Genomic DNA, 21,919 nt, shown 5'->3' on the forward strand with positions numbered 1-21,919 from the left:
GCCCTGCACCTTCCCCATTTTTCCCAGAAACGCATGCCATCGCTGCTCTGCTGACATCCCTGCCAGCAGCTCCTTCCAATTTACTTTGGCCAACTCCTCTCTCATACCACTGTAATTTCCTTTACTCCACTGAAATACTACTACATCAGACTTTACTTTCTCCCTATCAAATTTCATATTGTGATCACTGGTTCCTAAGGGTTCTTTTACCTTAAGCTCCCTAGTTGTAACCGGTTCATTACATAACACTCAATCCAGTATAGCTGATCCCCTGGTAGGCTCAATGACAAACTGCTCTAAAAAGCTATCTCTTAGGCATTCAACAAACTCACTCTCTTGAGATCCATTACCAATCTGATTTTCCCAATCAATCTGCATGTTAAAATCTCCCATGACCACCATAACATTGCCCTTTTGACTCACCTTTTCTATTTCCTGCTGTAACCTGTGGTCCACCTCCCAGCCACTGTTGCAAGGCCTGTATATAACTGCCATCAACGTCCTTTTACCCTTGCAGTTTCTGAATTCAACCCACAAGGATTCAACATCTTCTGATCCTACGTCACATGTTTCTACTGATTTGAGGCCATTTTTTACCAGTAGAGCCACAGCATCCCCTCTGCCTACCTTCCTATCCCTCTGATATAATGTGTAACCTTGGACATTCAGCTCCCAACTACAACCATCCTTCAGCCACAATTCAGTGATGGCCACAACATCATACACGACAATCTGTAAACTAAATAACACAATAACCCATCATGCTCTGCTTATGCCAAAGCATTTAGCATGTCATGGTATTACCATTCAACCTGTGTTGTAGTATGCATCCAGTTGAACACATGCTCCCTGGTCGTGTATCATTTATTGCAAGGGATATGAGGGAGGAGCAATAAATGTTAGTAATTAGTAGCAAGGGAAATCAAAAGCAGAGGACTGGCAGCTCATATAAATACCAGGTTTTCTTGCAGAGTATATGAAGGACAATAATTCAATGCCAAGCAAAATATGGCAAGGCACCCTATGTGGCCAATCCTCCAGCCTCACCATCTGCTTCTTGCCTTGTCTCTTCCCACAATGTTCACAGAAGCCTCTTCTTAGACAATGGTCACTCTCCTGTTATTCAGATCATTGTTTATCTTCCTGTTCTGCAAGAAAATAGGAGTGTATTCCTGGGACGAAGAGCTGGGCTCGATTGTGAATGAACCTGAAATTACCTTAATACTCCGTTTCCTATTTATTATTTGCCTCCTTTACGTAATAAAAAGTCCACTGAGTGATGTTCTGCTACTGAAGACCTTCCACTTCAAGGTTCGACATGTGCGTTTAGAGATGTTCTTCTGCACATCACTGCTTGAAGTGCAGTCACTTTCCTGTCAGCTTGAACCAGTCTGGCCGTTCTCCTCTGACCGCCCTCATTAGGACAAAGTTGCAGTCAATGGAATAACTTGCAATGTAAAAGGCAGATAAAATCAAAAAAAAGTGAATACAGGACTGAAGGTGTTATATTTGAATGCACACAATATACATAAATAAGGTGGATAAGCTCGTAGCACAGTTACAGATTGGCACATATGACATTGTGGCCATCACTACATTGTGACTGATAAAAAGATTCTAACTGGGAGTTCAACGTCCAGAGATACACATTGTATCAAAAGGCTATGCAGATAGGCAAAGGGGCTCTGTTGGTTAAAAAATGAAATCAAATCATTAGAAAGAAATGACATGGGATCGGAAGGTATAGAATTGTTGAGTAGAGCTAAGGAATTGTAGAGGTAAAAAGACCCTGATGGGTCTTGTATACAGATCTCCAAATATTAATAAAGGTGTGGGTTACAAATTATAATGGGAGATAGAAAAGGACAATGATACGCAAGTCATGAGGAATTTCGATATGCAGGTAGATTGAGAAAATCAGATTCTTGCTGGATCCCAAGAGGGGAAATAACTAAAATGCCTAAGAGATGGCTTTTTAGAGTAGCTTGTGGTTGAGCCCACTATGGGATCAGCCATTCTGGATCGGGTGCTGTGCACTGATCAGGAATTGATTAGAGTGTTTACGGTAAAATAACCCTCAGAGGAAAGTGATCATAATATGATAAAATTCAACCTGCAATTTGAGAAAGAGAAGCTAAAGTCAGATGTATCAATATTACAGTGGAGTAAGGGAAATTACAGAGGCATGAGAGATGCTGGCCAAAGCTGATTGGAAGGGAGCACTAGCAGGAATGACAGCAAAGCAGCAATGGCTGGAATTTCTGGGAGCATTTTGAAAGGTGCAGGTGTATACATCCCAAAGAAGTATACTAAAGGCAGGATGACGTCAGAGCCAATATAAAAGCAAAAGAGAGGACATGTAATAGAGCAAAATTTAGTGGGAAATTAGAGGATAGGGAAGCTTTTAAAAACCAACAGAAGGCAACTAAAAAGTCATAAAGGAAAAGGTGGAATATAAAGATAAGCTAGCCAATAATATTAAAGAGGGTAACAAAAGTTCCTTCAGATGCATTAAGACTATAAGACATAGGAGCAGAATTAGGCTATTTGACCCATCAAGTCTGCTCCACCATTCTTTGATTTATTAGCAAAGTACATGTATGTCACCATATTCAACCCTGAAATTTGTTTTCTTGCGGGCATACTCTGTAAATCCAAGACCCATAATATGATCAATGAAACACCGCACCCAATAGCTCAGACGAGACCATAAGACATAGGAGCAGAATTAGGCCATTTGGCCCATCAAATCTGCTCTGCCATTCAATCATAGCTGATGATTCTTTAGCCCCACACCCAGCCTTCTCCCCATAACCTTTGATGCCATGGCCAATCAAGAACCTATCATTCTCCACCTTTTGTACTCCCAATGACCTGCCTCCACAGCTGCCTGTGGTAATAAATTCCACAAATTCACCACCCTCTGGCTAAAGAAATTTCTCCACATCTCTGTTTCAAATGGATGCCCCTCTATCCTGAAGCTGTGCCTTCTTGTGCTAGATTCCCCCACCATGGGAAGTGTCCTTTCCATATCTACTCTGTCTGGGCCTTTCAACATTCAAAAGAATTCAATGAGATTCACCCCCCTATCCTTTTAAATTCCAGCAAGTACAGACCTGGAGACATCAAACGTTCTTTCTATGAAAACCCTTTCATTCCTGGAATTATCCTTGTGAACCACCTCTGGACCCTGTCCAACGCCAGCACACCTTTTTTTAGATGAGGAGCCCAGAACTGTTCACAAAACCCAAGGTGAGGCCTCACCAGTGCCTTATAAAGACTTAGCATCACATCCCTGCTCTTGTATTCAAGACCTCTCGAAATGAATGCCAACATAGCATTTGCCTTCCTCATCACTGACACAATCTGCAAGTTAAACTTCAGGGTGTTCTGCACAAGGACTCCCAAGTCCCTCTGCATCTCAGATTTTTGGATTTGCTCCCCATTTAGAAAATAGTCTGCACATTTATTTCTATTACCAAAGTGCATAACCATACATTTTCCAACACTGTATTTCATTTGCCACTTTCTTGCCCTTTCTCCTAACCTATCTAAGTCCTTCTGCATCCTACCTGTTTCTTTACACTACCTGGCCCTCCTCCAATCTTCGTATCATCTGCAAATTCGGCAACAAAGCCATCTGTTCCATCAAGGTTCCACATGGTAGGCTTATTCAGAAAGACAGAAGCCATGGGATCCAGGGAAGTTTGGCCAGGTGGATTCAGAACTGGCTTGCCTGCAGAAAGCAAAGGGTCATGGCGGAGGGAGTACATTCAGATTAGAGGGTTGTGACTAGTGGTGTCCCACAAGTGGTGTTCTGGGACCTCTACTTTTTGTGATTTTTATTAATGACCTGGATGTGGGGATAGAAGGTTGGGTTGACAAGTTTGCAGATGACACAAAGGTTGGTGGTGTTGTAGATAGTGTAGAGGATTGTCGAAGATTGCAGAGAGACATTGATAGGATGCAGAAGTGGGCTGAGAAGTGGCAGATGGAGTTCAACCCAGAGAAGTGTGAGGTGGTACACTTTGGAAGGACAAACTCCAAGGCAGAGTTCAAAGTAAATGGTAGGATACTTAGTAGTGTAGAGGAACAAATGGATCTGGGGATACATGTCTGCAGATCCCTGAAAGTTGCCTCACAGGTGGATAGGGTAGTTAAGAAAGCTTATGGGGTGTTAGCCTTCATAAGTCGAGGGATAGAGTTTAAGAGTCGCGAGGTAATGGTGCAGCTCTATAAAACTCTGGTTAGGCCGCACTCGGAGTACTGTGCCCAGTTCTGGTCGCCTCACTGTAGGAAGGATGTGGAAGCATTGGAAAGGGTACAGAGGAGATTTACCAGGATGCTGCCTGGTTTAGAGAGTGCGTATTATGGTCAGAGATTAAGGGGGCTAGGGATTTACTCTTTGGAGAGAAGGAGGATGAGAGGAGACATGATAGAGGTATACAAGATATTAAGAGGAATAGATAGAGTGGACAGCCGGCGCCTCTTCCCCAGGGCACCACTGCTCAATACAAGAGAAAATGGCCTTAAGGTAAGGGGTGGGAAGTTCAAGGGGGATATTAGAGGAAGGTTTTTTACTCAGAGAGTGGTTGATGCGTGGAATGCACTGCCTGAGTCAGTGGTAGAGGCAGATACACTAGTGAAATTTAAGAGACTACTAGACAGGTATATGGAGGAATTTAAGGTGGGGGGTTATATGGGAGGCAGGGTTTAAGGGTCGGCACAACATTGTGGGCCAAAAGGCCTGTACTGTGCTATACTATTTTATGTTCTATCATCTAAATCATTGATATACAACATAAAAAGAAGCGTTCCCAACACCAACCACTGCGGAACCCCAATAGACACTGGCAGCTAACCAGAAAAAGGTCCTTTTATTCCCACTAACTGCCTCCTACTAATCATCCAATGCTCTAACCATGTTAGTAACCTTCCTGTAATACCATGGGTGCTTAACCTGGCAAGCAGCCTCATGTGTGGCACCTTGTCAAAGGCCTTCTGAAAATCCAAATATACAACATCCACTGCATCCCATTTTATCTATCCTACTTGTAATCTCCTCGAAGAAGGTTCATCAGGCAAGATTTTCTCTTGAGGAAATCATGCTGATTTTGTCCTATATTGTCCTGTGTCACCAAGTACTCCATAACCTTATCCTTCACAATTGACACCAACATCTTCCCAACCACTGAGGTCAGGCTAACTGGTCTATAAATTCCTTTCTGCTGCCTTCCTCCTTTCTTAAAGAGTAGAGTGACACCATGCCAGAGTTCAACTATTTTTGAAAGATCATTGCTAATGCCTCCACATCCTGCAAAGAACTGAAGCCTGCATGTAACTCTAGGTCAGGGTCTTCAAAAGGACCCTGAAAGGGAAAAATAAAGATATTAAAGTTGGAAATAGAGCTGTTTCCGAAGATGCAAGCAAAGGAATCACCATTAGGTGCCATTATCCCTTTCATCAGTCTTCACTGTGGAGGACACTAGCTTTATGCTGGTAGTTTGAATTGGGGGCAGAAGTATGTGAAGTTGCCATTACTAGCAAGAAGGTGCATGGGAAACTGAAAGGTCTGAAGGTAGATAAGTCACCTAGACCAGATGGTCTGCACCCCAGGGTTCTGATAGAGGTGGCAGTGGTGAATATGGAGGCATTAGTAATGAACTTTCAGGAATTAATTGTCTCTAGCATGGTTCTAGAAGACTGGAAAATGGCAAATGTTACTCCGCTCTTCAAGAAGGAAGAGAGGCAGAAGAAAGGATATTATAGGCCAGTTAGTCTGACCTCAATGGTTGGGAAGATGTTGGAGTCGACTGTTAAGGATGTGGTTTTAGTGTACTTGGAAGCACATGTAAAAATTTTCCTTAAGGGAAAATCTTGCCTGACAAGTCTGTTGGAATTCTTTGAAGAAGGAACAAGCAGGGTGGACAAAGGAGAATCAGTGGATGTTGTGTGCTTGGATTTTCATAAGGCTTTGGACAAGGTGCTGCACATGAGGCTGCTTAACAAGTTAGAGCCCATGGTATTACAGGAAAGATACTAGCAGGGATAGAGCATTGGCTGATTAGCAGAAGGCGATGAATGGGAATAAACAGCGCCTTTTCTGAGTGGTGTTCCACAAGGGTCTGTTTTGGGATTGCTTCTTTTTACATTATATGTCAATGATTTGGATGATAGAATTGATGGCTACGTGGGCAATTTTGCAGATATACAAAGATAAGAAATAAAGTGTCAGGAAGTGTATGGTCATGCACTTTAGTGGAAGAAATGAAAGGGTTGACTTTTCTAAATGGAGAGAAAATTCAAAGATTTGAGGTGCAAAGGGACTTGGGAGTCCTTATGCAGGAATCCCTAAAGGTTAATTTGCAGGTTGATTCACTGGTGAGGAAATCAAATGCGATGTTAGTATTCATTTTGAGAGGACTAAAATATAAAAGCAAGGATGTATTGCTGAGGCTTTACAAAGGACTAGTGAGGCTTTACCTGGAAAATTGTGAGCAGTTTTGGGACTCTTATCTCAGAAGGGATGTGCTAACATTGGAGAGGGTTCAAAGGAGGTTCACGAAAATGATTCTGGGATTGAAAGGCTTGTCACATGAGTGTTTGATGTCTCTGGGCCTCTACTTACTAAAATTCAGAAGAATGCAGGGTGACCTCATTGAAACCTATCAAATGTTGAAAGGGATTAATAGAGTGGATGTGGAGATGGAGATAATGTTTCCTTTGGTGGCGGAGTCTTGGACCAGAGGGCACAGCCTCAGAATAGACGGACATCCTTTTAGAACAAACATGAGGAGGAATTTCTTTAGCCAAAGAATGGTGAATCTGTGGAATTCATTGCCACAAGTGGCTGTGAAGGCCAATTCATTGAGTATATTTAAGGCAGAGAGTGACAGATTCTTGATTAGTCAGGGCACGAAGAGATACAGGGAGAAGATAGGAGATTGGGGTTGAGAGGGAAATGGATCAGCCATGCTGAAATGGCAGAGCAGATTTGATGGGCCAAATGGCCTAATTCTGTTCTGATGGTCATATGGTCTTACTAAGAAGGCATTTTCACTGACAGAATCACCGCTCATTGGATTTTTTAAAATGTTTTTCACACCATTCTATGTATACTCCAGAGACTGTTGTGCCTGAAAATTCCAGGAGGTCAACAGTTTCTGAGTTACTCAAACCACCCTGTCTAGCATCAATGATCATTCCACATTCAATCACTCAGATCACATTTCTTCACCATTCTGATCTTTGGTCTGAACAACAACTGAACCCCCTGACCATCCCTGCATGCTTTCATGCAAAGGCAAGCATTGTCTCCATACAGTAGCTTGACACGAGTTAGGGTTATCATGTTCCTGGAGTGTAGTCGGCATAGGTTGAATAGTTTATATCAGCCTCCAATCCTACACAAATCTCTGAATGTGCATGTAACTTTATGATGAACAACACTGATAAAAACATTGGGAAAATGATGCAGCCTTGTTTGACACTGGTCTTCAATGTCAAAGTAAATTTATTATCGAAGTATGTATACCATATACAACCTTGAGATTCATTTTCTTGCAAGCACCCAAAGGAAAACAAAGAAATACAATAGAACCAACTTTTAAAAAATACACATAACAAAGACCAACAAACATCCAATATGCAAAAGAGGACAATCTATACAATTAATTTAAGAGTAAACAACTAATACTGTGAATCCCGAAAGTGAGTCCACAGCTGTGGAGTCAAGTGAAGCTGGTCCAAGAGCCCACTGGCTGCAGAGCAACAGCACTTCCCAAACCTGGCAGCGTGGAAAACCAAGACATGCATCTTCCGCTTCCCATCAGTTCTATTGTAGATCCACTGATAGTGGTCATTATTTGCATACTATCGTGGAATTTAAAATAACAACAATTCCTTCTACAGCAATGAAAGCATTGAGGTCCTGTTTTCTTTTAATAACAAATATTTAGAGATACAACATGGAACAGGCCTTTCCGGCCCAACAAGTCGCACCACCCAGCAACTCACCCATTTAACCCTAGCCTAGCCTAATCACAGGACAAATTACAATATCTGATTAACCTACTAACTGGTACAGCTTTGGACTATGAGAAGAAATCAGAGCACCTTGAGGAAACCCACACTCACTGGAAGAACGTACAACTCCCTACAGTGCTAACTCTGAACACTGAACTCCAGCGCTCCAAGCTGTAGTAGCTTTGTGTTAGCTGCTGCACTACTATGGCTCCCAGAAGTGATTACTAGCCATCACAATGGTCCTGAGGAGTTGCCTGACCCTCAGTGTAGGAGTTAGTTAATCAGACTCATGCAAGCCATTCATTAGTTCTACTAGAAGCAACAGTTAAGGAAGTAACACGAGTATAAAAGTTACTTCTTTTCAAGCTGCAGCCTCCACATTTCCATTTTGCTTTGAAATAGTACTTAATCTACGACCTTCCTTCTCACCATCAGATAGTTTTGAGGTTTCAATAAGTGAAATAGTTTGATCAAATGATGCAACAATGCAGTCTTTGGAGTAAAGGTCTCTTGTATTGGACCTAGTTTTCACTGGAGGAAGAGTTTAATGTACTCTCTGCGCACTGCAGCTACCAAAGAGTAAAAGTTACATTGTGTCTTAGAAAAGTACCCATCTGTGATGTGTATGACAAAACTGCATCAGGTGGGTATGAATGGCAAGTTCTAAACCTTACCATCAAATGTTTTGTGGCTAATTGGTAACACAAGTTTAGTAGGACGTGTGAAAGCATCTTAATATGATGAATATTTTAGTTAAAGTGAAACTTATTATCAAAGTACACCTGTTATATACTACCGTGAGATTCATTTTCTTGCAGGCATTTACTTGGAAATTAGAAATGTTATAATTTACGAAATACAATACGTAAACTAAGACTGACAAATAACCAATGTGCAAAGACAGACAAATTTTGCAAATAAAAAAACCCGAGAGCATGAGCTGTAAAGAGTCTTTGAAAGTGTGGGGAATAAGTTCAGAACTGAGGTAAACCTGATGGTTGCAGAGAAGTAGTTAAGCCTTTCAGCCCATCTAATCCATCCCAAAACCATCTAAACTGCCTACCCCCCATCGACCTGCATCAGGACCATAGCACTCCATAACCCTACCTATCCAAACTTCTCTTAAACATTGAAATCGAGCTTGCATTCACCACTTGTGCTGTCAGCTTATTCCTCACTCTCTCAACTGTTTGAGTGACAAAGTTTCCCCTTATTTTCCCCTTAAACTTATCACTTTCACTTTTGTACCCATGACTTCTGGTTGTAGTCCCACCCAACCTCAGTGGAAAATGCCTGCTTGCATTTACCCTACCTATACCCCTCAGAATTTTGTATATCTCTATCAAATATCCTATCAATCTTCTATGTTCTAAATAGTACGGTACTAACCTATTCAACTTTTTCCTTATAACTCAGGTCCTCCAGACTTGCCAAAATCCTTGTAAATTTTCTCTGCACTCTTTAAACCTCGCTTACATCTTTCCTGTAGATAAGTGATCAAAACAGCACACAATACTCCAAATTAGGCCTCACCAACATCTTATACAGTTTCAACATAACATCCCATTGATTTATGAAGGCCAGTGTGCCAAAAGGTTTCTTTACAACCCTACCTACCTATGATGCCACTTTCAACAAATTATGTGCCTGTATTCCAAAATCCATCTATTCTACCACACTCCTCAGTGCCTTACCATTCACTGTGTAAGACCTACCCTGGTTGGCCCTACTGAAGTGCAACACTTCGCACTTGTCTGCATTAAACTCCATCTGCCATTTTCCAGTTGATACAGATCCCTCTGTAAGCCATGATAGCTTTCCTCACCATCCACTACACCCCCAATCTTGGTGTCATCCACAAATTTGCTGATCCCATTAACCATATTATCATCTATATCATCGATATAGATGACAGACAACAAGGGACACAGCATTGATACCTGTGCCACACAGGCCTCCAGTCAGAGAAGTAACCCTCTACTACCACTTTCTGGCTTCTCCCACAAAGCCAATTACTAATCTAATTTACTGCCTCATCCTGAGTGCCAAATGACTAAACCTTCTTGACCAGCCTCTCGGATGGGACGTTGTCAAATGCCTTGTTACTAATGTCCATGAAGACAATATCTACTGCCTTGCCTTGATCCACTTTTTGGGAAACTTCCTCTAAAAACTCTATAGGATTGGGTAGACATGATCTACCAAGCAAAAAGCCATGCTTAATTGGTCCATGTCTATCCAAATATCTGGTCCCCTAGAATACCTTACAAAAACTTCCCCACAACTGATGTCAGACTCGGCAGCCTATAGAGCTGTTTTTAAACAGTGGATCAACACTGGCTATCCTCCAATCCTCTGGTACCTCTCCTGTCACTAAGGAAGTTTTAATTATCTTCGCTACAGCCCCGGCATTTCTGCATTTGCCTCCCATAGGATCCAAGGGAACACCTTGTCAGGCCCTGGGGATTTATCCACCCTGATTTACCTCAGGGTAGCAAACACCTTCTCCTCTGTAATCTGTACAGGATTCATGAAGTTGATGCTGCTTTGCCTCACTTCTATAGACTCTGTATCTGACACCCAAGTGAACGCAGATGCAAAGAATGCATTTATGATCTCTCCATCTGTTCTGGATCCACACATGGATTACCATTCTGGTCTTTCAGAGGACCAATTTTGTCCCTCGCATTCCTTTTGCACTTAACGTATCTGTAGAATCCCTTCGGATTCTCCTTCACCTTGTCTGCTAGAGCAACTTGATGCCTTCTTTTAGCCTTCCTGATTTCTTTAAGTTTTCTGTTGCACTTCTTGTACTCCATAAGCACCTCATTTGTTCCTATTTGCCTGTACCTGCTATGCACCTCCTTTTTTCTCTTAACCAGGCCCTCAATATCTCTTGAAAACAAAGGTTCCCTACACTTGTTATCTTTACTCTTTATTCTGACAGACACGTATAAACTTTATACTCTCAAACTTTTGTTTTTGAAAGCATCCCACTTTCGAAGTACACCTTTGCCAGAATAAAGACTATCCCAATCCACACTTGCCAGATCACTCATGTTACCATCAAAATTAGCCTTTGTCCATTTTGAGAGGGTGAGTCATTTCAAGTTCGCTGGTATACACATCACCAGTGAGCTCACCTGGACTGTACACACCCAGCCTTGTGGCAAAAAAAAGCACTACAGTGTCTCTTCCACTTCCCGTGACTGAGAAGTTCTACACGGGCCCCCAAATCCTCAAGGCCTTCTACAGGGGCACCATTGAGAGCATACTGACTGGCTGTATCACCACCTGGTATGGGAATTGCAGAGAGTGGTACGGACAGCCCAGCGCATCGGTGGATGTGAACTTCCCTCTGTTGAGGACATTTATAGCAGCAAGTGCAAAAAGAATGCTTGGAAGATCATCAGGGACACCAGTCACCCCAACCATAAACTGTTTCAGCTGCTTCCATCTGGCTGTTCACCCTCCCGCTTAAGAGATGTCCAAGATGTCCTGGACCCTGGTACCCAGGAAGCAACATACCATCCTTGCCCACAGAACCTTCTGTCCATTCCCCTAATTAATGAATCCCCTGTCACCACAGTGTGCCTCTTCTCCCTCCTTCTCTTCTGAGTCACAGAGCGAAACTCAGTGCCGGATACCCAACCGCTGTGACGTTCCTCTTTTAGGTCATCCCACCCCCAACAGTATCCAAAGTAATATACCTGGACAAAGTATACCCCAGGCTACTGTGGGAGACGAAGAAGGAGATTGCTGAGCCTCCGCCAATGATCTTTGCATCAATGGGGATGGGAGAGGTTCCGGAGGATTGGAGGGTTGCAGATGTTGTTCCCTTATTCAAGAAAGGGCAGTGTGGAGGATCAGAGGGATCTTGGGGTCCGAGTCCATAGGACACTCAAAGCTGCTACACAGGTTGACTATGTGGTTAAGAAGGCAAACAATGTATTGGCCTTCATCAGCTGTGGGATTGAGTTCAAGAGCTGAGAGGTAATGTTACAGCTATATAGGACCCTGGTCAGACCCCACTTGGAGTACTATGCTTATCCAACTTGATGCTTTCCAAAAGCTCCAGCACATCCTCTTTCTTAAAGTCTATATGCTCAAGCTTTTCAGTCGCTGAAAGTCATCCCCACAATCACCAAGGTCCTTTTCTGTAGTGAATACCGAAGCGAAGATTACATTAAGTACCTCCGCTACCTCCTCCGGTTCCATGCACACTTTTCCACTGTCACACATGATTGGTCCTATCCTCTCACATCTTAACCTCTCGCTCTTCACATACTTGTAGAATGCCTTGGGGTTTTCCTTAATCCTGCTCACGAAGTCCCCTTCTGGCTCTCCTAATTTCATTCTTAAGCTCCTTCCTGCTAGCCTTATAATTTTCTGGATCTCTATCATTACCTGGTTTTTTGAACCTTTCATAAGCTTTTCTTCTTGACGAGATTTTCAACAGCCTTTGTGCACCATGGTTCCTGTATCCTACCATCCTTTCCCTGTCTCATTGGAACGTACCTATGCAGAATGCCACGCAAATATCCCCTGAACATTTGCCACATTTCTGCTCTACATTTCCCTGAGAACATTACCAATTTATACTTCAAAGTTCCTGCCTGATAGCTTCACATTTCCCCTTACTCCAATTAAACGCTTTCCTAACTTGTCTATTCTTGTCCCTCTCAAATGCTATGGTAAAGGAGATAGAATTGTGATCACTATCTCCAAAATGCTCTCCCACTGAGAGACCTGACACCTGACCAGGTTCATTTCCTGATACCAGATCGAGTACAGCCTCTCCTCTTGTAGGCTTATCTACATAGTGTGTCAGGAAAGTGGTGGTGCTCAGACCCATGAGTGGGGAATGAGCCAATGTTTGGCCATTGGAGCACATTTGGAGGTGATTTGATGTGGCAGAACCGAGGCGAGGCAGAGTTGAGGTGGCAGGGACTGGACTCAGGCCTGAGGGTGAGGAAAGGCTCGAGCTTTGATTGATTTAAGAGCTGGGCCGAATCAAGGCAGTGAGGCCCAAGCTCAAGAGCATATTAAAGCGGCAGGGCCCAGGTGCAAGAGCAAGGTATGGTGACTGAGGTTTGATCAATTTAAGCGCTGGACTGAAATGGAAAGGTCGGGTATGGGTTGAACCGAGACAATGTGGCCCAGGCCTGAGAGCATATCGAAGCAGCAGAGCCCAGGTCTGAGAGCAAGGAACGATCCGAGGTTTGGATGAATTAAGTGTTGGACCAGACTGAAAAGGGTGTCAGGGCCGGAGGTGAGGTACAGGCCAGTGTTCAGCTCAATGCTCCACAAGGTTTACACATCTCCATGCTGAACTGAAGCTGTGCCCTGCAATGAACAGGTTACTGGATTGGCTGCAGTGATGACTGGCTTTGTGGATGTGGACTCATTTTCGTGAACTTCAGTTCTGAATGTTATTTGCTTACTTTAATTGTTTGCACGATTTGTTTTTATCTTAACATTGGGTGTTTGACAGTTTTTTTAATGGGTTCTATTGTGTTTCTTTGTTTTAGGCTGCATTTATGACACAAGTTAAAAATTAAACAGTATAACACCATTGGTGCTTCATATATGATGAGACCTGGGTGTTGGTAGGGGGTTCAGTGGTCTAACAGCCTGGGAGAATAAGCTGTTTCCCATCCTAACAGTCCTTGTCCTATGCTAGAAAGACAAAGAGATCTTTGGACAGGTGGGAAGGATCATTAACAATGCTAAGGGCCCTGCATATATAGTACTACCAGTGGCTGCATTGTGGTTGCTTGTAGTACAATTATTGGTAAATGGACAGTCTCCTACTCGAAATCTGCAAATGATGATTTATTGCCTTTTTTAGTTGGCTTTTATTTCTATTGTTCATCAAATCTCCTTATGTTTACTGAATTGCTGTAGGTCACGAAGGATGACATTGGCCCATTTTCTTCAATCAAGTTACCAATAATCTTTCTACCTACAGTTCCTGGCACTGCACAAGCAGATCTTGAGTTGGTATTTCCTTATGAAGCCAACAAAAATGTAAGTCAGATCATGGAATACTTGTCTTGGAATCAGAAAGGAGCACATTCAAGCTTGTATTGCTGTTATACACACAAATTGCTGGAGGAGCTCAGCAGGTCAGGCAGTACCTATGGACAGGAATAAAGAACTGACATTTCGGGTCAAGACCCTTCATCAGAAATGGAAAGGAAGGGGGAAAATACCAGAATAAGAAGGTGGGGGATGGGAAAGGAGGACAAGCCAGAAAGTGATAAATGAAGATAGATGAGTGGGTGATGGAAGGGGTATGAACTGAGAAGCTGGGAGGTGATAGTTGGAAAAGGTAAAAGAATGAAACAAAAGAGTTGTTTTGCCATTGTTGCTGTTGCTGCTTGTGTAGCTCCACTGAACATTGAGGACATGCTATGTTGGCACTGGAATATATGGCGACACTTGCAACCTCTCCCAGCTCATCCATGGGTGTGTTGGTCGCTAACACAAACAACACATTTCACTGTATATTTCAAGGTACGTGATAAGTAAACTTGAATCCTGAATTAAGTTTCACAATGGGCAAACTCATTTTCTACACTCACATTGCAATGTGGGTTTTAGTCCATTTTCCCTAAATATAATGCCTTTAGCTGAATCATAGAATCATATACAACATGGAAACAACTCATCCATGCTGACCAAGCTGCCTTTCTGAGCTAATCCCATTTGCTTGTGTTTGCCCCAAATTCTCCCTAAATCTTCTTCGTGTAACTGTCTAAATATCTGTTAAGTGTCATAACCATCCTCTTCTATTACTACTTCCTCTGGCAGAATATTCCATATACCACCAACCTCTGTGTGGGAAAAAAAATTGTCCCTCAGGTCCCTTTTCAATGTTACCCCTCTCACTTTAACTCTATTCCATCTAGTTTTATACTCCCCTACTTGGGGAAAAGACTGTGGTTCTTCACATAATGTAACAAAAAATTTCCTAGAGATTCCTCAATCAAATGGAATGATGGATTTCATCAAGAGATTGCGGATACTCCAGATGACTGTTCCAGGATTGTATGTTTTGTTTTCAGTGAGTTGTACCCATAGCCAGTGTGTCATGAGGGGGGAGCTCATTGAAACCTATCAAATATTGAAATGCCTCAATAGAGTGAACATGTGAGAGGATGTTTCCCATAGTGGGAGAGTCTAGGACCAGAGAGCACAGCCACAGAAGAGAAGGGCATCCTTTGAGAACAGAGATGGGGAGGAATTTCTTTAGCCAGAGGGTGGTGAATTGTGGAATTCCTCACCGCAGATGGCTGTGAAGGCCAAGTCATTGGATGTACTTAAAATAAAGGTTGATATGTAAACTATAAGGTGCAAGGGCCATGACTAGATAGATTAAGATGAATTCTTGATCTCATAATTTATCTGAATGTGACCCTTGCACCTTACTAAGGAGCTGGTGGTAGACCTGAGGAGAGCTAAGGTACCGGTGTCCCCTGTTTCCAACCAGGGGGTCAGTGTGGACATGGTGGAGGATTACAAATACCTGGGGATACGAATTGACAATAAACTGGACTGGTCAAAGAACACTGAGGCTGTCTACAAGAAGGGCCAGAGCCGTCTCTATTTCCTGAGGAGACTGAGGTCCTTTGACATCTGGAGGATGATGCTGAGGATGTTCTACGAGTCTGTGGTGGACAGTGCTATCATGTTTGCTGTTGTGTGCTGGGGCAGCAGGCTGAGGGAAGCAGACACCAACAGAATCAATAAACTCATTCGTAAGGCTAGTGATGTTGTGGGGATGGAACTGGACTCTCTGACGGTGGTGTCTGAAAAGTGGATGCTGTCTAAGTTGCATGTCATCTTGGACAATGTCTCCCATCCACTACATAATGTACTGGGTGGGCACAGGAGTACATTCAGCCAGAGACTCCTTCCACCGAGATGCAGCACAGAGCGTCATAGGAAGTCATTCCTGCCTGTGGCCATCAGACTTTACAACTTCTCCCTTGGAGGGTCAGACACCCTGTGCCGATAGGCTGGTCCTGGATTTATTTCATAATTTACTGGCATAATTTACATATTACTATTTAACTATTTATGGTTCTATTACTATTTATTATTTATAGTGCAACTGTAACGAAAACCAATTTCCCCCTGGGATCAATAAAGTATGACTATGACTATTTACCTGCACTGCACTTTCTCTGTAACTGTAACATTACATTCTTTTATTTTTCAATTTAATTTAAATTTAATTATCATTCAACCATACATGAATACAGCCAATCAAGACAGCGTTACGGTAGGGTCAGGGTGCTAAGAACACATTACCAACAGTCATACACAAGAACACATTCACGGAATTACAGCCCCGATGCGGCCCCCTCCCCAACCCACAACACTGCAGCATGATGCCCAGTCCTTGCTTATACAAGTCAACAAACCCATGTAGAACATCAGTGAAACCCTGCTGGTTTCCTTGACTATATAACTCTAAATACACACTCCGGCCCCGTCAAACCCATGAAATTGAGACGGCTCTCCCACCCCAAATCCCAGTTTGCATAGCTGCTGTGCAATTTGCTGCCGTTACAATTCATTTCCAAGAAATAACAGACAGCACACTGCATAGGATTAAAGGAATTAAATTTATGAATCTTAACTTAAGGGTTAGTAAAGAAAAGGGAAAAAAAACAAAAAAGGGCCCATTAAATGTGCACAAGGTGGAGCTCAACTCTCCCCGAAATTCATATTCACAGATCCTCAGTCGATCGCGGCACCTGGCTCCATCGAATCACATTCCCCCACCAGTCGAATCCTACGGCCGGTTCTCTCCAGTGTCTTTTCTCTTCATCCCCCACCGAACAAAGGGCCCAGCTCACATTCTCTAACCATAACCCAAACCCAAACACAGCTTCTACAGAAAGACCATTACGTTAGCAGTGAAACCTTTCCCAGGGTGTTACATCAGTAAAGTACAACAATGCAGAATACGGCTGCATGTAGTCCAACCCGAATCGCCCCCCCCCCACCAAGCTCATCAATGTCAATTGATGACCTCCCCCCCCAATAGCCACTAGGAAACATAGCAGCTTTGACGCCCAGTCCTCTCATGTACAATCACATATAGAATATTAGTAAAAATACAACTAGCCATCATTCGGGCTGGTTGAGAGATTATTTCAGTGGGCAGGTTAAATCTGAACCACAAAAATATGCATTTATGTGGTTCAGATTTAACCTGCCCACTGAAATAATCTCTCAACCAGCCCGAATGATGGCTAGTTGATACCTCGACTTAGAGGCCCAAGTAGTAGGCAGCCGTCAATCCCAGGGGATCATGAGTTTGTGCCTCTGGTGGACTGTGTCCTCTCTGGGGCAGGAAGATTTGAAGAACTGACTTGACTTGACTTGACTTGTTGCCCATGCAGCAGGGCACCTCCCCCCCCCCACATCACTGATGTTATCCAAGGGAAGGTCAAGTGCCGATACAGCTTAGTAGCACCAGTGTCGTCGCAGAGGTTGCCAGAGTGAAGTTGTAAGCGCTGAGCTGCAGTCAATAACAGTAACCTGATATGAATATTAATAATGTTTAGGTGGTCGAAGGCCGCATGAAGAGCCAATGAGATGGCATCCAAAACTGATATTAAACCAATGGGATTGCGTCCACCAGTAATATTCAAAGAGACAGAGAAGTACAGCACAGAGAAAAACACTTTGGCCCATCTAATCCTTGCCGAAACCATTTTAAACTGCCTACTGCCATTGACCTGCACCAGGACCATAGCCCTCCACATCCCTACTATCCAGGTACCAATCCAAACTTCTCTTAAACATTGAAATCGAGATTGCATTCACCATTTGTGCTGGCAGCTCATTCCACATGTTTATGAACCTCTGAGTGAAAAAGTTTCCCATCATTTTCCCCTTAAACTCCTCACCTTTCATCCTTAACCCATGACCTCTGGTTGTAGTTCCACCCAACCTCAGTGGAAAATGCCTGCTTGCATTTACTCTACCTATACCCCTCATAATTTTGTATGCCTCTATCAAATTTCCTCTCAATCTTTTACATTCTACAGACCTAGCATCATCCTCTCTCCATTTTCTACATCTTTCCTGTTGGTAAGTGACCAAAACTGCACACAATTCTCCAAATTAGGCCTCACCAACATCTCGTACAACTTCAACATAACTTTCTACCTTCTGTACTCAATACATTGATTTATGAAGGCCAATGTGCCAAAAGATTTCTTTACAGCCCTATCTACCCTTGATGCCACTTTCAATGACTAATGTACCTGTATTCCTAGATCCCGTTGTTCTACCACACTTCTCAGTACGCTACCATTCGCTATGTAAGACGTACCCTGGTTAGTCCTACCAAAGTGCAAAACCTCACACATCTGCATTAAATTCCATCTGCCATTTTTCAGCTCATTTTTCCAGCTGATGGCGATCCCTGTGCACGTCATGATAGCCTTCCTCACTGTCCATTACACCCCCTATCTTGGTTTCATCCACAAGATTGCTGATCCAGTCAACCACATTATCATCCAGATCATTGATAAAGATGACAAACAACAAAGCTCCCTACACCGATCCCTGTGGCACACCACTAGTCACAGGCCTCCAGTCAAAGAGGCAACCCTCTACTACCACTCTCTGGTTCTTCCCACAAAGCCAATGTCTAATCAGATTTACTACCTATATCCTGAATGCCAAGCAACTGAATCTTCTTGACCTGCCTCCCATGTGGGATCTTGTCAAATGCCTTACTGTAGTCCATATAGACAACATCCATTGCCTTGCTTTCATCCACTTTCCTGGTAACTTCCTCAAGAAACTCTATGAGATTGGTTAGACATGACCACCCATGCACAAAGCCATGCTGACTATCCTTAACTACTTACATATCCGGCACCTTAGTATACCTTCCAATAACATTCCCACAACTGATGTCAGACTCACCAGCCTATAATTTCCTAGTTTCTGTTTAGTAGCTTTTTTAAACTACAGAATAACATTGTCTAAATTCTAATCCTCTGGTACCTCTCCTGTCACTAAGGATGTTCTAAATATCTCTGCTAGGGCCCCAGCCATTTCTGCATTGGCCTCCCATAAGGTCCGGGGGGGAGACATCTTTTTAGGCCCTGGGGACCTATCCACCCTGACTTGCTTCAGGGTAGCAAACAATGCTTCCTCTGTAATCTGTAAAGGGTCCATGAAGTTGATGGCACTTTGCCTCACTTCTATAGACTCCGTCTCCATTACCAAAGTAAATACAGATGCAAAGAATGCATTAAAGATCTCTCCCATTTGTCCTGGCTCAACACATGGATTACCATTCTGATCTTCCAGAGGACCTATTTTGTCCCTTGCAATCCTTTTGCTCTTAACATATCTGTAGAATTCCTTAGGATTCTCCTTCACTTTATCTGCTAGAGCAACTTCATGCCTTCTTTGAGTTCTCCTGAGTTCTTTCTCAAGTGTTCCCTTGCATTTCTTGTACTCCATAAGCACCTCATGTGTTCCTACGTGACTATACCTGCTATGCACCTCCTTTTTTCTCTTAATGAAGGCCTCATTACCTCTCAAAAACCAAGGGTCCCTACACTTGTTATCTTTACCTTTTATTCTGACAGGCACATACAGGCTTTGTACTCTCAAAATTTCATGGGCCTCCCACTTTCCCAGTACCCCTTTGCCAGAAAACAGCCTGACCCAATCCACACTTGCCAGATCATTTCTGATACCATCAAAATTGGCCTTTTTCCAATTTAGAATCTCAACCCATGGACCGTACATATCTTTTTGCATATTTACTTTGAAGCTAGTGGCATTGCGGTCACTGGATGCAAAGTGTTCCCCTTCACAAACTTCTGTCATCTGCCCTGTCTCCTTCCCTGTAGCAAATCCAGTTTCACACACTCTGTCATTGGGACTTCTGCGTACTGATGAAGGAAGCTTACCTGAACACATTTCACAAACTCTATGTTTCTTGCAACAGTCTGCGATCTCTTTTCAAGTTTTTTCTTCTAAAATCTCTGGGACTTTTTGGTGGTCTGTAATATAGCCCAATTAACATGGTCATACATTTCTTATTTCTCAATTCCACCCATAACACCTCACTAGATGAGTTCTCCAGACTATCCTGACGTCGCACTGCCGTGCCACGCCCTGGCTCGTAACACCACCATGCCTCCACTTATCTCCCATGTTCTGTCACTTCTAAAACAACGAAACACCAGAATATTGAGCTAGCAGTCAAATCAAATCAAGTTTAATTATCGTTCAAACCATACATAGATACAGTTGAATGAGATGTTGCTCCTCTGGGGCCAAAGTGCAAAACATTCAAAATAGCAAGTAAACTTCAAAATAGTGAGCAACATTCAAAAATGTCCTTCCCCTCCTGCAAACCAAATCCTACAACGTTGTAATTCCAGGTGTTGATCCAAGCCTTGAGCTCATCCACCTTTCCTACAATGCTTTTGGATTGAAATATATGCAGCTGCAGACACCAGTCACCTTATGATTCTGATTCTGATCTAAATTTTGATTTTTATAGGGGCCAACGTGAAGGGCATCTGCTTGAATTAGTGTTTATATCCGAATGTTTAAAACAGATTTTAAATATCTTCACCTCTCTGACTGGAGGCCTGTGACTAGTGGTGTGATACAGCTATCAGTAGTGGGTCTGTTATTGTTTGTCATCTATATCAACAATCTGGATTATAGTTTGATGATAATGGGATCACAGGTAGAAAGGGTCATAAAGAGAGCTTTTGGCATATTTGCACATTGGCCTTCCTAAATCAAAGTACTGAGTACAGCAGCTGGGATGTTATATTGAAGTTGTATACAATGTTGGTGAGGCCTAATTTGGAGTATTGTGCACAGTTTTGGTCACGTACCTACAGGAAAAATATCAATAATATTGAAATAGTGCAGAGAAAGTTTACAAGGTTGTTGCCAGGACTTGAGGACCTGAGTTATAGGGAGAGGTTGAATAGGTTAGGACTTTATTCTCTAGAACCTAGGAGAATGAGGGAAGATTTGATGGACGTGTACCAAATTATGAGGGGTATAGAAAGGGTTAATGCAAGCAGGCTTTTTCCAGTGAGGTTGGGTGAGGTGAATACTAGAGATCATAAGTTAAGGGTGAAAGGTTTAACAGAAACACGAGGGGGAACTTCTTCACTCGTGATTGAGCTGCCAGTGGAACTGGTGGGCGCAGGCTCAATTTCAACATTTAAGAGAAGTTTGGGTAAACACATAGAAGGGAGGGATATGGAGGACCATGGTCTAGGCACAACTCAAAGGGACGAGGCAGATTAAGAGTTCAGCATGGACTAGATGGGCCGAAGGGCCTGTTACTGTGCTGTAGTGTTCTGCGACTCTTTATTTCTTATAATGAAGAAAGGGCAAGAAAGATTTAAACAGACAATAGTATTTGCAAACCTGCTGTGAACCTAATTATTAACACTCTGCCTAATAGTTTATGATGAAATGAATTAATTATAAAGAAACAGGTGTTCTTACCTGATGGATTCTGAGCTCAACTTGTTCATATCTAGTAATGTTACAGTTTATAGCCTTAGTAAGGAAGGCACAGAAGTTTCTATGATCTCCTACCATTTATATCTCCATAACAAACAATTCAGCCCTGTGTGACTCTCCTTTAGCAGGGACACCCGCTGCATAGGTTGTAGAATATCATCCAGCACCATCTGTCAGATCATGAACAAAACAGACCACGTCACAAAACAAAGTTCGTTGTCACCGAACAAGAACGTAGAAGACAAATTATTTCCAAAACATGTTGAATATTTATGCAACAAAATTCTGCTAGAGATTTTTATGATGAGATATGAGCTTGTACTATTCCAGTTTGAATACCTAC

At 42.7% G+C, this 21,919-nt stretch overlaps 1 protein-coding gene across 1 annotated transcript in view; it reads left to right on the plus strand.

The window, feature by feature from the left end:
- The window catches only part of cfap74 (cilia and flagella associated protein 74), a 355,344-nt gene that overhangs the window by 236,364 nt on the left and 97,061 nt on the right, over positions 1–21,919 (plus strand). The window contains exon 21 of the mRNA XM_063032843.1: positions 13,933–14,055. Coding sequence (XP_062888913.1) covers positions 13,933–14,055 — 123 coding nt within the window. The remainder of the gene's footprint in view (positions 1–13,932; positions 14,056–21,919) is intronic.

Source organism: Mobula hypostoma, chromosome 25, assembly GCF_963921235.1.
Source record: "Mobula hypostoma chromosome 25, sMobHyp1.1, whole genome shotgun sequence".
NCBI classification, from domain to species: Eukaryota; Metazoa; Chordata; class Chondrichthyes; order Myliobatiformes; family Myliobatidae; genus Mobula; species Mobula hypostoma.